General features: G+C 38.7%; 1 protein-coding gene across 1 annotated transcript in view; it reads right to left on the bottom strand.

The window, feature by feature from the left end:
• Positions 1–17783, bottom strand: part of WDPCP (WD repeat containing planar cell polarity effector) — a 157964-nt gene that overhangs the window by 47221 nt on the left and 92960 nt on the right. Inside the window, exon 14 of the mRNA XM_050894524.1 lies at positions 94–157. Coding sequence (XP_050750481.1) covers positions 94–157 — 64 coding nt within the window. The remainder of the gene's footprint in view (positions 1–93; positions 158–17783) is intronic.

The raw sequence follows: 17783 nt of genomic DNA, 5'->3' as shown, positions 1-17783 counted from the left end.
CTAAGACTGCAAATGACACGGATCCATTTTAATGTGCACAAAAGCCGACAACTAACAACCTGACAACAGCCTCTGTCTCCAGAAATGACTCACCATAAACAGGTCCCGAGCACCTATGTCAACAGCTAGCAGAAATGCTTTTTCAAATCTCTGATATCTGCAAGAAAAAGGAAGCATGTCACTTGCTGAGGATAATTTAAGAGCTGCATCAAATTTTGTTAATGGGCAGATGAAGTCCTTCAATTCTCATCAAAAGTGATGCCAAAGCTTTACTGGGGAAACTTGATACTCAGTTTACCCAATAAATTACTCAGATACTCAGATACCCAATCTCATACTCAGATTGCAGAACTATGAGGTAGGACAGTGACTACCCTTAACCTTCTTCATCGTTTAAAACCTTCAGCAAGTGTTATGTTCAGTGTTGAGTCCCATCAGATCTAGTTGAATCTGAAGGGAGCTGAAGGTATTGTAGATCATAACAAATCGATCCTTTGAAAGATACCAGCCACGCCATAGATAAATGCTAGCCCCAATAATACTGGTAGGAACCTCAAAATACCCTACAGAAAAGACTCATCCCAAATCTCACAAGACTTCAGAGGTCCTTGTAGATGTTTGCATTGAGTTTTGTCCTCACAGACCCCTCAATACAGCTCTCTGAAGATGATAATCCAGTTGAGTCATGCTAAACAGTCGTGATTCCCCAGGGACTGAAAAAGGTAGGGGGTGACACTGCTTTGCCTCCTAACTCCCTCAGCCCAGTATTAGCACAGACTCCTGAGAGTTTTCTGAAGATCCTATGGTGAAGAAGATTGTGTCAATGAGGTAAAACAAAGGGAAAAAGAGCAAAATTCACAAGCAAAAATTACCTCTAAATGTGCTCTAGAAGGCACCACCTGAGTATCACCTAGAGATGCAGTAGAGCAGGAAGGGAGCAGTGTGGATGTGGAACCTTTACTGTTAACCCAGGGGGGCTGTATCATGGCATACTGAGACCATTACTTTGGTGGGTTGAGGGCTTGCTGAACAACAGCTCCTTCCATTTGTAATGATACAGACTGCCACCTTCTTCCTACCCAGAGACCATACACCATCTCCTGGCAATTACAGCAAATACCTACATGGGATGGAGATACTGTGGAAGGCTGTATATATCCTCTTGTTTGCAATCTTTGGGAATTCCACAGAAGTGGGAGGAAACAAGCCATCCATCGGAGGCCTTCTGAGAATATATACAGCATTGCACTGGCAAATGCTAGTCACACCAGGAAACTGGGCTAATGCCTCTCTTATACTAGCTGTAGATAACCACTACATGACAATCACTCTGTACTGTGAGAAAGTGATTCTATTTGTACACATTTTCTTCTAGTGCACATTTTAAACTGTTTAAAAATACCTACAAAAATAGATCTGGTGATTATTTTTAGATACGCAAAACAACAAAATACCCCAATTTTATTCCAGTTGTGGAGTAAAAGATTGATTCCATATAGAATGATTTCTGTATTTTTCCCATTACTGGTAAAGTTTCCTCCTTTTCACCTGTTAACAATTTCAACAATAGATCAGTTGTAGATGCTTGAAGTTTGGGATGGAGATGACTTCTTTGCCCCAGTGAGGAAAAAGCAACATTGTGATTTCTCAGTGTTAGAAAGGTGTAGTTTGTCTGTGCCCAAAGAATATCGTCAGACAGCATCATATGGATGCCAGTATTTATACAGTTCTGTACCTTGAGGGTATCTTAGGAAACAGTGGGCAATGCTGTAGCTATTCCTCAGGCCAGTGTGAACAAGAGGAAACATGGGAATCCTCCTTCCCTGTGGTGGGTGAAGGAGTCCCATATGATGTACCATACTGGGATTCCTGTTTCTGGCCAAAGCCTAGGCGGTTTTCTGCCTCCCTCTTGCTATAGCCTTATTGCTCTCTTCTCTTCTACTGCACACTTGGAATGATTCAGCAGATCGCGAGATAGAGCTGGCGAGGACTTTTCCTCAAGGAATAACATTCGTGACAAGAAGGCATAATACGTTAGCTTAAGTAGAAAAGGAAATGCACTCTCCAGGTGAGGTTCCTAAGAGCTGGAGTGGGGAGTACTTTCCTCCCTAAAGCTAATCTCCCGGCTGTGTCTTTCAAGCACTAATTTGCAGCCCTCCCCACAGAACCTGTTTAAGGGAGGGGAAGAGATGAATTAAGGTTAACCTCTTGATCACTGAGGAACAGGCAGTGCACCACTGTTTTATCATGCACATCTATGTATCTGAAGCTTTTCAACATGCTTTCTATGAACATTTTTTCCATTAAAATACATTGTGTTGTAATGCTGCTTCTGAAGCTATGCTTTAATTAAGACAAATAAGTACATGTTAAAATATGTGTATCTTGAATAGCTATCATGCATATCTTTTTCTGGCACATTTTTCTTTTCAATTATGGATTAAATATACATTCTTAGTACTTAGAGGGGAAATTGGAAACCAAACAGAAACCGGCTATATGACTAGCTAAAAAGAATGTCTGCATCATTATTTTGTTTTTCCAAAGTTATAACTATACAGACTATTTGAATGACATTTGCTTTAGCCAAGGCAAAAATGCCTGCAACCAGAAGATGCAAAGTAACTTTTTCGTTTGATTGACCTGCAGAACGGAATCACGGCCTTAACGCTGTCATTTCTTTGCTGTTTCACAAAGATTTCAATTTTTTTTCCTTTAATCAACATACATACTTCAGTCTCATTATGGCCCCTATTCATAAAACTGTGAAGTTAGCTCATTATTTTCAGATCTGTACCGAGGAAACAAAAAAAGGGGGAAAAAAGACTGTCCAAGAAATGCTCTTCACAAACCAAGAGAGCTGGAAATAACAATCACAGATACTTCATAAATTATTATAAATGGAATTGCTTTAAAATAAGGTGGAGGTTTCAAACAAGAGTGACAAGTTTGCATTACTTAGGCAAACAGTATTAAATAAGTCCAGAATGTCCACGTTTTTTTAAACTAGCTTTACTAGAAGATACTTGTTATTTTGAGTCTCTTTGGCATGGAAGTTGTGTTGTTTTTATTCTACAGGAACAATTAGAGAGAGTTCTGTACAGCATGAGACCGACCTCAAGCGAATGTCTGTTTTATAAGCATGTTTTGTCGTGGGAAGACCTCTTGCTATTGCTAGCACACTTCACTTATAGTTTATCAGCTCCTCAAACAAACAAAAACAGAAAAACCCCAAGCAGAACACCACTCCCTTTTGTTCTTGTGCCACAATTACAAGGCACAATATTTGCTTTCTAAAATGGCATCTACAGGGTATTTGTGTTGCAGTGAGTGTCTTCCTGCCCCTCTCTCCACCTTGTTACTTACTGCTTGCTTCACAATAACTCCAGCAATTAAGACTTTTATGTCTCTTGAAAAAGAGAGATAAGGAAATCTGCCTGTAAACCATGAAGTTCAGCCACTTGTTTGGTCAAAGTGACCGCCAACAGAAATATGACCTTCAAGATTAAAACTCTCAAACTGCGATTAACTATATAGGACAGATAGGAAAACACTTCCCTGCAAGCTGTTTAGCCCATACAATATTAAGTTCAAATTCTCATATAATAAAATAACAACACTGTTATTATATGCACTTACGCAATCTTTCTACGTATCCTACAAAAATTTTAAAAGATGGCTATTAGTACGTCTGTTGTATGGACAAGGAAACAAAGGGGAAATGTGAGTGATATGACAAGGGTCATGCGGGTCAAAAATGGTCAAGGCAGAGAAGAATCCAGACCTGCCTTCCGTGGTGGAGTGGCAGACCTGCTGCCCGCTTGTATTTTGAGAATGTGACTTAACTGAAAAGATGCCAGGAAAACATTTTGTTTTTAAATAAAATATATAAGTAATAAAAAAATATAATGTTATCTATTAACATCAGAGAGGCTATTCTTTCACTGGCATAAATAAAAAGAGAATCAAATGCCCAGGGTTTCCTCCTGTTGGATGTTCAGAAATAAGGTGATTTTAAATACTGTAGATCAAAACAATGTGCACGGATTGCAGTCTGCAGAGAAGGGAAAAGAAGTCTCTTCAGTTTTTATGAGAGGTTCTACAAATATATCAAAAGGCAGAATTTTGTCATCTGTATTCCACACCACCTAAATGGAATGTGGTCACTTAAAGAGAGAGATACATTTTTCAGGCTGACAATGGTCACCTTGAAAATATTTGTAACATTTACCCATAATATTAAAACATCTCATAAGAAGTCCAGGAACCAGAAAAAAAAATCATGTGGAGGGAGGAGGAAGGGAAGGGAGAGAGAGCTCATGCAAGCAAGAGAGAAATATAGTGCAGAAAAGATGGAAACATTTCTTTAGGGACTAGTTACAACCAACAAGCCTTCTTAGACATGCCCATCGACCATGTAAGCATATTCCTTGTGCTGGGCTGATAAAGGAGGGCTGCAGCAGTTTTTTTCCTTGTCTTCAATAAGGGTACACAACATTTAGAAAATAATCTGCAGGGGAAGAGCTGTGGCACAAATAATATTTATAAGGCAATCCTTTTTAATGGAAGAAATTTCAGAGTCCTCCTCATCTCACAGTCCAATCAAGGGTGATACGCATTCAAAAAGTGAATATTAAATATGCACTGAGCAAACAGAACAGGAAAAAATGAATATTGAGATAATTTACATGTAATCAAACTACACTGAAATTACGTTTTAATTGTTCAGTATTCTGTGATGCATATGCAGATTTTAAAGTATTCAGAATATCAATCAAGTGTTTACTTACATCAAGCAATTGTATTTAAGCATACAAAACAGATGATGAAAATATGTTCAATCAGCTACAGCTCCCAACATTTACTGCAGGGTTTACATGATCACTTTTAATTCAGTTATTTCATTTAATATTTCAATTTAATAGCTCATTCTTTCATTCAATTTCTAGGCATCTTGCCCATTTCTTAAACACAATAATAATAATTATTCATAAAAGGAGCTGTTTCCCATAAGTTCTCATATCAGCAATTTTTGGAACAGAAATGGTTTTCATGCTTTTTTTTTCCTCAAAAAATGTTGTTATTATCTGAAATATTTTCCTTTTAAATTAGACAATATTAAAATAAGGAATGACATCTGTAAAATGACTCTGCACCCCGTTTCAATGGAATTCTGAGCCAGAATAATTAGAGATTATCAGGTTAAAGAATGTAAAAAGTGTGTGACTAGGTTGCTAAGTGGTTGATTTAAATGGCGACAGATTGGTTTTCAACCAACTGTTGAACATAACATCACTGATTTAGGCATGTAGCTGCATTGGTTTTCAACCAACTGTTGAACATACCACCACTGATTTAGGCATGTAGCTGTATTTCAGAATACAGCTTCAGAGCCCATTTAAAAAACCTTGGTCCAGGGCTTAAGGTCTTATATATTTCACATGAAAAATATTGATGTGTAATGAAGTCAGGTATAGATGGTTTAACTTCAGCACATCCTTAAAATGACAACCCTGAAATTCTGTTGACCTTCAAGGAAATATTTTAAAGTAAAATGTCAGTAAATTCTGAAGACTTAGATTACTATGTAACCTTTCATATATAAAATACAGTATTAGTCAAAGACTTATATCCTGCATTTTATAGCAAATGCTGCAATAGTGGCACTTTAGAGTTCCTGGAGAGGAATAAATACATTAAGATCTTATATTTCATTAAAAAACCCAAAACACTTTAAACAGAAGTCAACCAAAAACTGATAGGATTTTACCCTAACGAGTTCAGTAGGACATCCTATTTTAAATAAGACAGTTGCAGAGAAAATCAGACCACTAAATGCAGCCCGAAGACCAGGAACTCTCCAAAGAACGTATCTTTCCCTCTCTCCCCAAACTGTAGGTTTGTGTTTCAGAATTTCATGATTTGGGGGACTCAGTCTCAAAATTTTTGAATTTACTTCATAATCTCTTATTATTTCTTTGGATAATGAACTGTCTGGAAAATAGACTATCCCCAATACTACTCATCTCCTTTGGCAAAAATCAGTTAATTGCTGGGTATTAGTTTACTGCAGCTAGACTATTTCAACACCAACCTATGTGCAAAGGCATACCAAAAGTTTCATGTATCACAATCAGAAATTTAAACCATAACTGCTGTTTTTTAAAAGAAAATATTCTGTGAGCAGCAAAGAGTACTGTTGATTAGTTTCCTATGCTTCCTCCTACACAGGCCTCAGCACAGTAACTCTACCTGTTCCCTATGTGCCCTGCCAAAATACGCTCCACACAATATACTGTCCTTCTCCCGGCAGGGTATACTCAGCTCCCTCCCAATGATGGTTTGAGCAAGAGGCGAGGTAGACTGTGTTTGGTGTTAAGCAGTGCATGTCTCGATTGGCAGAACGTGTATCTGCTGAACTTTCGCTGTAGCTATTTGGGATGGAGATAACCTCCTGCATCCTATTTAACCCTAACTGGTTGCTGATTTTCACAAAACTGGCAGGCACTTGCTTATTTCTGAGACTTCTACCCTCTGTAAAGTTGGCTGAGATTCATCAATGATTCTGTAAGTTAGCAGGGAACTGACAAAAGAATCAATGGATACCTTCGTAAGTTATGACCTCTGAGATAGTAGTGGTATTATTTTTCCAACCTCCTGCTATTATGCTACTAGTTTTTTAGATTATGAGCTCTTTTGAACAGGACACACAAACCTCTGAGGAGGGTCCACAACCTTGTTGCCTTCTAAGATACTCTTGTACTGATGAAGAGAAAGTGCTGCAGAGCACACCAAAGGCTAATGGAGAAACAGCCACCGGGTCTATACGTATGTGAGTCAAGGGGATAATCTTCTAAATTGTATTTTAGATGCAGAAGCTCTAAAGGTTGTCCAGGTATAATCTATACATCCCTTCAGGCCCAAATTTAGCAAAGCGTTAATGTATGGGTTTATGACCTGTAATTTTCTATGGGCCCTAAATATGGGCACGTTAAGCAAAGTGCTGGATTTGGAGCCTGAGTGACTTGTTTAAAAAGAAATCCCTTATGGAACCTTTCAAAGGTCATACACAAATAGGTCTCAAGTAAAAGTTAGTGAATAACCATGAGAAAATTTGAAATGGGCACAAATATCTCAAGTCACCCAAAATTTCTGTTACTTCAAGTATACTGTCAAATTATGTATCTCTGAACTAAAGGAAGTCCACCTATAACTTTATAGATTGTTGGACGTAGAACCAATGCCCTTCACATCAAAGGGTACTCTCTAGTATGAAGCAAGAAAACAAACAAACGAACCAAATTAAAAAAATAGGAGGAAAGAGAAAGCTAATAAGGGGAGCCAGACAGTATGGCTCCCTGGCCAGAGAAAGCCCTTGAGGGCTGTAACTGGCTGTGAATCTTGAAGACGTTCCTAACCCGAAAAAAACCCCAACACCTTACTGTGTGATTCCTGTCTTCTAGGATGATATTCTGCTCTAGGAAACCTAAACGTATTATTCTGTGAAATAGTTCAGACGATTCTATGTTAAACGTACATGCTTCTTCTCAGGACAGACTTTCTATGTTCAAAGAAAAGCTGTTCAGGCATTTTTGAGTCAGATTTTCAAGTGAACCAAGTAAATTTTTGAATGAAGTAGTTTAGTAAGAAGGCATCATTTAAACTTTTAAAATACATATTTAGTAAGAAATAGTCTAGATGGATGAAATATTCTAGAAAAAGTAGTAGTTTTAGCTGTAAAGAAAGCTATGTCATTTATTTGTTGACCTTTGCTCAAATTAACTATAAAACAGCACTAGTTTAACACTATAGAACTGTCTTATACCTACACCAAAGAAATACTAGTTTAAAGATCCTGATTCTATGAACATTTATGTCACACACTTCCCATGTGATGTTGGTCAATCATGTTAGCCTGGGTTCTTGCAGAATGGGCCGCTGAAGAGGATGACTGTTGGGAGCAACAACGTTTTCCTACTGTGTAGTATAATTCTTTCATGTCTGTCAAGTGCTCTGAGATTTTCAGTAGTAGGTGCTATAAAAATCTAGATAACAGCAATTTATTACTATTATAAATTATTATTATATAAATTGAAACTATGATGTTACTTTTTAAACTAGATTAATTATTTTCTTGTAATGTGTACTTCCTTTGAATTTCCCACACTCTGTATTTCCTTTTTCATACTCATTTTCCTTCAAGAGAATATATTTTGTTGCCATAGCAATATTTCCCTACCTTGCAATTTTATCATAGTGGCTTTCCTTCAGGTTTCTCTAAGCTGCAACTAACACTCACCCAGCAAACACAGCCCCCCCTCCACCCCCAAACCTCTCCATTCCCCCAACCTCTTACTACTTAGTAACTTCTCAACATTCTATCTTTATCTTTAAATACAGACACACTCCAACATACTCTTCCAAAGTACTCTGGGCTAAAAACAGGTGTTAATTAAAAATGCTGATAAGAGTCAGTGACACCTGTTGTTTCACATTTATTTTACTCAACCCTATCTGTTAAATCCTAGCCTTTATTGCATTAATTTGCTTCTGCTTTTCTTCTTTTCCAGCTTTATCCCTCTCACTCCGGTGATCATGTAAACTTACCAGTATGTCTTGAAAGCTGGATTTTATTGAGCAAACATATCAGCATGTCTACACACTAAAGACAGCTCTATAACAGAGGCCCAGTATCACTGCTATGGTTAAGGATGAGTTGCTGCCTTTATAATAAATCCCTATTGTATATGTGTGATATCTCTGCAATTTCAAACTGCAGCAGATGGAAATTTGGTATTAAAGTTAAGATGAACAGGCCCTTTTCCTCCTTGACTTTCCATGAGGTACAGGGCCAATTCTCCCTCATGCCTGACATTGGATAAGATGTGGTTTTTCAGTGCTAAGACTTCTCAGAGAAAATACATTAGCTCAATATTTTCTGAAGCTGGCTGCCTAAAGATAAATATCTAATTACAAATTCATGGTGCAGGGCCAAATTTTGAATCACTTGTTGAGTTACAGGTCCATTACAGTATATTTACTTTTTCTAACTAGGTTTGTCAATAGCCAGTATTATTTCTTTATAATAAAATAATGCAGTGGTAATGCTCATAAAATTTCCACACATAAGAACTCCATTACAGCAAATATATAGCCACAGGAGAGCCAGGCAAGAAATTCTCTAGAACTTTGATTGTATGTATTTTGGCACATTTTTGGGGGAGCAAATGGAAAACTAATGAGTATTTTATGCTTCTTCTGCACAGCATCATGTAAAAGAACATAAACCGTAAGAACGACCATTTGCTCAGACCAAAGGTACATCTAACCTAATACCTTGCCAAGAGCTAGGTGCCTAGGAAAGAATATAAGAACAGGGCAAGCATATGGTGATATTTCCCTAAGTAATCTCCTAGCCTCCAACAATTTGTGGCTCAGGGATTTGCTGAGCCAGAGGTGGTTTCTATGTTGGTATTCCTCAGTGAATTTCTCTTCCCTGAACGTTGCCTTTCAACTCATATACAATTTTAACATCCACAACATCCTGTGGTAAGTAGCTTCATATTTTAATTATACGTTACGTGAAGAATCACTATATTTTGAAACTGCCACTTGTTAGCTTCACCTGATGACCCCTAGTTCTTGTATTAGAAGAAGCAGTGAGCAGTCATTTACTGTGCTCTTTCTCCCTAACACTCACAATTTAATAGATCTCTATCTCAGTTGCTTCCTCTACAGGTTGAGGAGTTCTAGTCTATTTAGTCATTCCTTTCACTAAATCTGTTTCATGCCTTTAATCATCCTGGCTGCCCTTCCTAAAGCTTTTTGAGTTCTACTATACCCTTTACAGATTATGGGACTCCAAAATGACACACAAAATTCAGATGAACTGAAGTTCACTGTTTTGTTGTCTATTCCTTTTCTAAGAACTCCTGGCATTCAATTTGCTTTTTGTACTTGTGCTGAGCACTGAACTGACTATTTTATAGCTGTAGAGTTATAAGACCAAATTCTTCTTCCAGAATAATGGTGAGCTCAGACACCACCATTTTATACATTCACGCCCTGCCATGTGGTTCACTTTGAATTTATTTACATTTAACTTTACCTTCAATTTTGACACTATGTCACTGAGTCCTGTGAAGCCCTTTTGCTGTTCTTCACAGCAGGCCCTATCTTTAGTAGTCTTAATAATTTAGTATCATTAGGAAATGCTGGCACCTCACTATTTGCTCCTTTGCGAGGCTACTTATGAGTGTAGATCTGCTATACTTATAATTTCCATTGGTGACCTCCATTGACAACTGACCGTTTACTCTTACTCTGTTTCTTACCTTTTAATGAATTACTTACCTATGAAAGGGGAGCTTCCCTCTTATCCTGTGGCAGCTTAGTTTCTTTAAGACATTTTGGTGGGAGACCTTCCAAAAAGGTCTTCAATGCTCAAACTTTCATCAGTAGCAGCTGGATATCCATTACCGACATGATTGCTGACATCAAAGAATTCGGAGTTTTGAGACATGACTTGCCTTTACAGAAATCCTGCTGACTCTCCCCCAGTACAACGTATTTGTCTGTATGTTCACAATTTTTTTTAATATAGTTTCTACTAATTTCACTAGTACAGAGGTTGGACTTACAGGGCTATAGTTCTTCAAGGTCTCCCCAGACTGTTTTGAAAACTGACATCATATTTTCCATGTTCCTGTCCTCAGGTGCTAAGGTCATTCTAAATAAGATGTTATACACCACAGTGCATATTTCAGCTATTTTATGCTTGACTGCCTTTAGAAATTCTGGATGACTTTTAGCTAGTGCTGGTCATATATTACTGTTTATCTATCTATAGTATAACCTCTTTTACTGATACATCAACACTTATCAGTGCAAACTAAGAAACATCCCCATCCTCTCCTATCCAGGCCAACTGGTCAAAAGGGGTTTTTTAAAGAGATCTGCATGCCTATCTGGTTTTTGTGTCTTTCTGTAAACCTTTCTTCACATATTTTTGCTAGTCTTTGTGCCTCTCTCCTTCTATTACAGAAACAGCAGCATCTAAGATCTTTCTGTTAACTGGCCAGTAATAATGTGATACAGGAGCTAGACATTTACAGTGCAAATCATTCCATTTATCTTCAAACGGCTCACTTTTACATGGCTAATTTAAGCTAATCAGGTAGGCTCCCTTTATAGTTAATTGATAGGGATAGGCACTGACATTTGATTCTTCATGCTTATCTTAGACATCTCCCTTCGATGGGATTACTCATCCTTTGGGTGCCCATGTCTTTATACTAACTACACAGGAAGCCCAGACGAGCGTGTAGGACATCTAAATTCTACATTATTAAGTCAGAAGAGGTGAGGTGCACCCCCAAGACACTACATCCAGTTATTGGACAATTGACTATTGCTGACTTTTGTTCTAAATTTTACTTATGGTATCCTTTCCTTAGCAGGCTCTTCAGTTCTGAAGAACTATAAAAGGGAGCTCTGCATTTGAAGATAAGAAGCCTACGGCTGCCTGACTGTTCAATTAGCCCCTCCTGGAGGGTACTGGATGGAAGTGGCAGAAAAGTCAGAAAAACAAAGCTCTTTAGGGAGGAAAACAAACAATTTTTTGCACACAACAAATGGATTACAGATTGCCAAGCCATGTTCTGTTCTGATCTGATGAGCTGAGCTCAAGACAGAATATTGCCAGATGGTCCATATACAGAAAAGTGAGGTGTAATGGTGGGGCTCAGGAAGACTCTGAAGATGAATGGAGAAAAAGTATCGTGGTAAAGAGATGAGACATGAATCAATCTGGAAAGACTACAAGGAAAAAAAAAAATCTTAAATTCAGGTTCTTGGTCAGGACCTCAAGAAGAGATTTTTGAGTGTCACTCCAGAAGGAGATACCATTAGTGACTAGGTAGAGTTGATGGGGAGGGAGTAATTGATGACCTGCAAAGGCTGAGGCTGACTCAAGGGTGGAGATGTGTTATTAAGAACTTATTCTTGAGTTTTTGTCCATGAATATGGTACATTTGCATTGTTTCTGCACTCGATGTATGCCCAAAGCCCCTCAGATTTCAGGGGAATTGCACAGCTGGTACAGCAGGAAAAAGCTACCTTATGAGGGCAGATTATCAGTTACACAACACAACAAAACAATGGTCTCTACGTGGGCTCAGCTTCTAAACAGCAATATCAAAGTCAGATTAACCAGCATGTGGGAATAGCCTTGGCACAAAGAACATTAGTCCAGCATAGCTCTTCTGTGTTCCTTTTTTCTAGTGCAGTCCCATGGGTGGGGACGTAGCAGAGAACTGGAGAACTTATGGCACTCTGGGTCACCAAACAGCCATCTGTTGGTGGCTGTGGGAAATGGCTCCATATTAGAGTAGCTCTGGGACTGCTCTAAGTGTGTGGGAGGGGCCATTTTTCCCATGCTTCAAGCAATGTCTCCCATTAGGTTCAGCAGAAAATCTTGCCCAAATCTCTGACAGAGATTTCTTGTGGTTTATCTTCATGGGATTTTATTCTCAAGTAATTATGTCATGTTATTTCGGTTTTTTTCCTCCGATATTTTGCTCAATATTTCTTACACTGTAATCACCACTAGGGAATTAAATCCTCGAGCCATTTCTGTGGCATCAAAGCACCTGGCTGAAATTGAAAACTGTTCTGGAGCTGGTTTAAGAAAAAAATCATTAGCAACATAGGACTGAAGCAAAGACATTCTAAACTTTTCCTGAGATATTTAACCTCTTTAACTGCAAAAATAATCTAGTTCCATTAAATAGGTGCCTTTATTTCTTATTTCTAAAACAGGTCAAGAACCATGACCAGGGGAATCTTTTCATGTGCAGCTCCATCACAGCAATTGAAATTCTCATTTATCAGTGCCATGGTAATATGAAAACCTTTGGTTTTGATCGTTTTCACAAGATGACAAAAAATGACTCTTCAAAGTCCTCTCCAGAAGGTGCTACTTTAGTCAGAATGCTGCCACTGAACTTACTCCCATAGAGATGAATTCTGTTCATGTGGCCACCATAGAGAACCTGACTGACATCAGTGGTCATTTTATCTGAAGGCATAATTTAATTCCTAATAGGTTACCTTATGAATATAAAAGACATTCTTAGTCCTGAACCATGTCATCATTAATGTTTATACATATTTTGTGACACACTATGTACCAATATAATTATAGATTCTACTTTTAGGGTGCTCTTAAAAAGGATCATAAAAGCTCTTTGCTCACTCTGTCCCTCAGTTCCATACAGTTGGCAGCCGATGGGATTGGGAACTATTCCTATGGAGTTGAGGCATTTTTTCACCTTTGATTTAGGGTCCTATTTAGGATGGAATACTCACAGCGAATATCTACTTTGCAGATTGCAGTGTAGTGATACGGGAACCTGCTTACCAAGGGGTAGTTAGTACTGCATAAGTGATGTACCTGCAGGGCAAAAGAGCTTTATTTTAGCTTTTCAAAGGCTGTCTTGGACTTAAGTGATAACTGACTATGTCTAGGCATCATGTCAGGTAGTATAGCAGTACACTTCAGAACTCTTGAATAGTGAAGTGATTCATAAAAATCAGTACTGGCTGGAAGCAGATCTCCCCTGATGCTAATGACCACCTACTTTCTCATCTCCTTTATGAGTGTTTATTTACAAAGGAGCTCTATCAAGTTCTGTGTGTAAAGTCATACCACTTTATGAATGTTCTGCCCAACATGTAGCTAAATTCTTCTTTGCATTTAACCAGTAGCATCTTACATTGAACACTGGGAAGAGTACACAACACTTCTGAGATTTGCGAAGGAGTAAAAACAGTAACAGTAAAAACATGGTGGTTTTCATTTTTGGATTCAGACAAAGGAGAATCTTTCATGAATCTATCCAAAATTCTACCAGTGAATGTGATCAGAGCTGCACTTTGCTCTTGAAAGAAACAAACGCACTATCTTGTTATTTACAACAGAGCTTTGTTTTGTAGGGAAACATATTTGTACTACGGGAAAAAAACCCCAATGACATTCTCTTAATGGAATTATCAGATGGAAAGGTCCAAAGGGTTTTCAATCTTATTTTTTCATGTGAAAAAAAAAAAGCAAAAAGATCCTTAAACTGCGTATTCACAAACACAAGAACAGAATTACGAAGGAGGAAAGGGCACAGCAGAAACAGAGCTGTGGCTGCATTCTAATTCTACAACTCCTGAGCTGCATTTCAGACTTTACTGTCCCACCCAGCCTTTACCTCCAGCTCATGCTACGTTACTTTCTCACTATCTCTCTGAGAGAGACAGAAAAATTTGAACAAAACAGAGCAGGCGTGTGTTTGTGCCTGTGTGTGTGTGTCAAACAAACAAGATAATTTCATGCATTAGAAAATATGACAAGTACAATTTACGAATGCTTGATCAGAGTGAAGCAAAGCCATGAGTCAGCGATGCCATAGTTAACGAGTGAAAAACTATTCCATCCCATTCCATGTTCTGTACACGGCTAGATGAGGCTGTTATACAGAGGCAGGAGGTTGTGCAGCCACTCCCCCATTACACAAATACACTTAGTAGGCAGCGCTCAACAAAAGGGTGGGGGCAAGAAGGTTACAGGTCCCCAAGGCTTCCTAATAAATCCACCTCTGCTCAACATTTTACATAATGATATAATGCATTATATTATTATAAGCAGTGACATCATAATAAAATGCCGGAGTGCTACTCAAGTGGCAAGGAACACCTAAGATACATTTCTATACTTGTAATTCAGTTCCTGTATTTTTTAATTATAGATAAGAATTTAAAGTGAAAATAATTATTCATTCCATAAATACTGTTGTAATGGATCCCTGGCATATAATTAAGAGGCCTTTAATTTTAATTTCGTATACTGAACGCCTGTTTTTGGAGGTATTCCATATTCTATATTCAGGGCCTATACCTGCAAAGCTCTAAGCTTTTATTTTAGTGGAAGCTGAAGATGCTGCATGGTTTGCAAATTTGAGAACTTAGCTTTTATAACAACGGATACAAATAACATAGCTGCGTCAAATATGTTGCAAGGCATTTTCCTTCCTTCTAATTGCAATCCATTTCAATCATACTGTCAGTGTTCCTCAGCCCATCTCAGGTTGCAGCACCATTTTCTAACCCATACTTGCAATACAGCCAGTATTATACAGCCATACTTGCTATACAGCCATCTTCTTTCTAAAGTGCCTGATAGTTAAAGAGGGAACCTACCATCACAGCATTCAGCGTTTTCTAGAAACTGATCTGTTTGATGGCAGAAAAATAGTTAGCCTATAATCTCACTGATAATGTGAAAATGGATGTCTCCAGTTATTTGCAACTGGATATACAACCTTTCAGCCTACAGTAAAGACTAAGATCATTGGCACACGATTATTACTAGGTGAGGATAGCCTTTCTGAAAAGGTAACTATTTCTCAATTCTAGTAAATACAGACACTCACATCTTTAAAAGTACAACAATAACTGGCACCTTTCTGGCAGACTCAGCAGGCAGGTCAAAGACTGTCTCAGCATGTAGAATGAATTAATATTTCTCTCCCAAGAGTGGGTCCTTCTAGAAAAGGCTTAAGGCAGATTGGTGGGGCATTCAAAGGAAAGCTGGAGAGGGGGGTGAAAACTTTTGTTTACATGAACATTTTTCAGATTTAGATCTACAAACATTTAAGTGTTTTAATCTTGTATGAAAGACTCCGCCCTTCCCTGTCCATCCCTTATGTGTCTGGTCTCCTCTATAGCCCACCACACACATCTGAAGCTGTCTTCCTCCATTTCGCTCTGTACTCCCACTCTGCCCTTTTGCAGGACTCTCTACGTTCCCATCCCTGCCTTTAGGCCTTCGCCCCCAATTCCTTGTCTTCTACTCACGCTGCTAACCCCACTTTCCTCACTCTTCCTACCCCACTTCTGAGTTTCTCCGTATGTGTTTTAGCTCCTTATCCTCTAGATTTAACTTCTGTGCATCTGCCGCTTGCTTTCTCTGAAGCCCAAAGGAATTGCGGAAGGCCCTACTCTATTCCAAAAAATACTTCTTGAATATCAGCGATACTTATAGTGCACATAGTTTAGGAAGTACTATGTTTCCTCCACTTCTTGCTGCAATAGGGTACAAAGCGATCACTTTGCTTTTGTCTCCTCATGCTCACAAGAGTAACAAATGTCCTCTAGTGCTGCATCAAGTTGGCATTGACAGTTTACAGTGCTTCTGCGTTCAAGTCTTCTTGTTTGGTCATGCAGATGCATCTGGGGCAACAAAAATTCACTCTGAAGAGATTCATTAACTATTTGTAACTAGCCTGCAAGTATTTAGTGCTAAATGAATAAGGGTAAAAAAAGTGAATAAATCAAATAACAAGGGTTGAGACAGAGAGCGTATAACTGACTTAAAATGTAGTCTTCCTGACACCCAGATACAGTTGCTGTCTCTGACAAACAGGTAGTGTGAGGACTACTCCATTTTCAGTGTTCTCATGGGCATAATATGGTAACCTGAAAAGGCAAAAGCATAATTCTCTTCTCACTTTTCTTCCTGTTCTGAACCTACAATTGTAAATGCAGGCTGGCAGAAGTGGCTTGCCTTGCTGGCTCCTCACAGACAGATGTAATAGCAGTGGCTGCAACTTTCGCGTGCCTGAAAGAATTAGTGAGCATTGTGCCTCCCTATGATTCTCCTAGACATTGCATCATGCCTAGATGACATTCTCTCACCCAGAACCATGGTTTACCGTTCCTCCAACAAATCTGTAGTACTCTCTGCTTAGCCTACATTCAAATCATTCTAGTCACTTAAGAAAACATCTAAAAGGAAATAAACACCAATTAAGGCACAGCCACTTTAATACAATAAAGATCAGCACTGAACATCATTTCTTTGCTTTCTATCAGACAAATCTCCCGTTTTTGAACATTTCATTTTGTACTTAGATTATGTCTTCTCAGATAAGCTTTAAGCATTACCATCTGTTCTGCAGCAATCACATGATCCTATCACTTTGATTCAGTTGAATACAAATCCCTTTGACAATAGGGAAACAGCAAAATAACACACATTTGTTCCAAAAACTGCCACAACCGCAGATTGTTCAAAGGCTGCTTTACAGCAGAGGTAAAAGACACGGGGAGACTCTCCTACACACCTCCTGTCTGTGCCCCATACTGTCCAGGCAGCATTCTGACACTGAAGCTTCTTGTTTGCTAGGGGGATTGAGTCAGTGTTTCAGCTGTGTTCAGCAGCCCCAAGGGCTGAAAGCTTAGCCAGAGCCCCATGCCTCTGCATGCCTGCTAGCATTTGGAAGCAAATCCTGAGTCAGAGGGAATGCACTTTTCTCTTGCAGATGTAAGAGCACTATAGTTACACCTCTCAGCAATCTCTGAGGCATTCTTTCCGCATCTGTCCTCTGCAGGCAACTGGCTCGCAGCCACTACAGTTGGCCATTGCAGCAACAGATCTTCCCTGCTGGTTTCTAGGAGAAAGGCAAAAGCGGAGTTTGTACCCACTATTGTGGCCACATCTAGAAAACTCCAGTGAAAGGCTGGTGCATATTATGCAGATATTTGGAGCATTCTTCTACTTAGAATAATTTCCCCATTGGAATGGACCCGTTTACCAGACAGATGATCCCATTCAGACTCAAAACATAGAAGATAGTATAAACTATTTCTCTTTAAGATTTGAAAGAAGCGCAAACTGTGCTATCAAAGTAACTTGCAGTTCCTAGCTTTGCATCTGCAGACAGTGTACATAATCT

Source organism: Gymnogyps californianus, chromosome 3 (genome assembly GCF_018139145.2).
Source record: "Gymnogyps californianus isolate 813 chromosome 3, ASM1813914v2, whole genome shotgun sequence".
NCBI lineage: Eukaryota > Metazoa > Chordata > Aves > Accipitriformes > Cathartidae > Gymnogyps > Gymnogyps californianus.
Note: the sequence above shows the minus strand (reverse complement) of the source record. Positions and strands in the feature narration are given on the sequence as shown.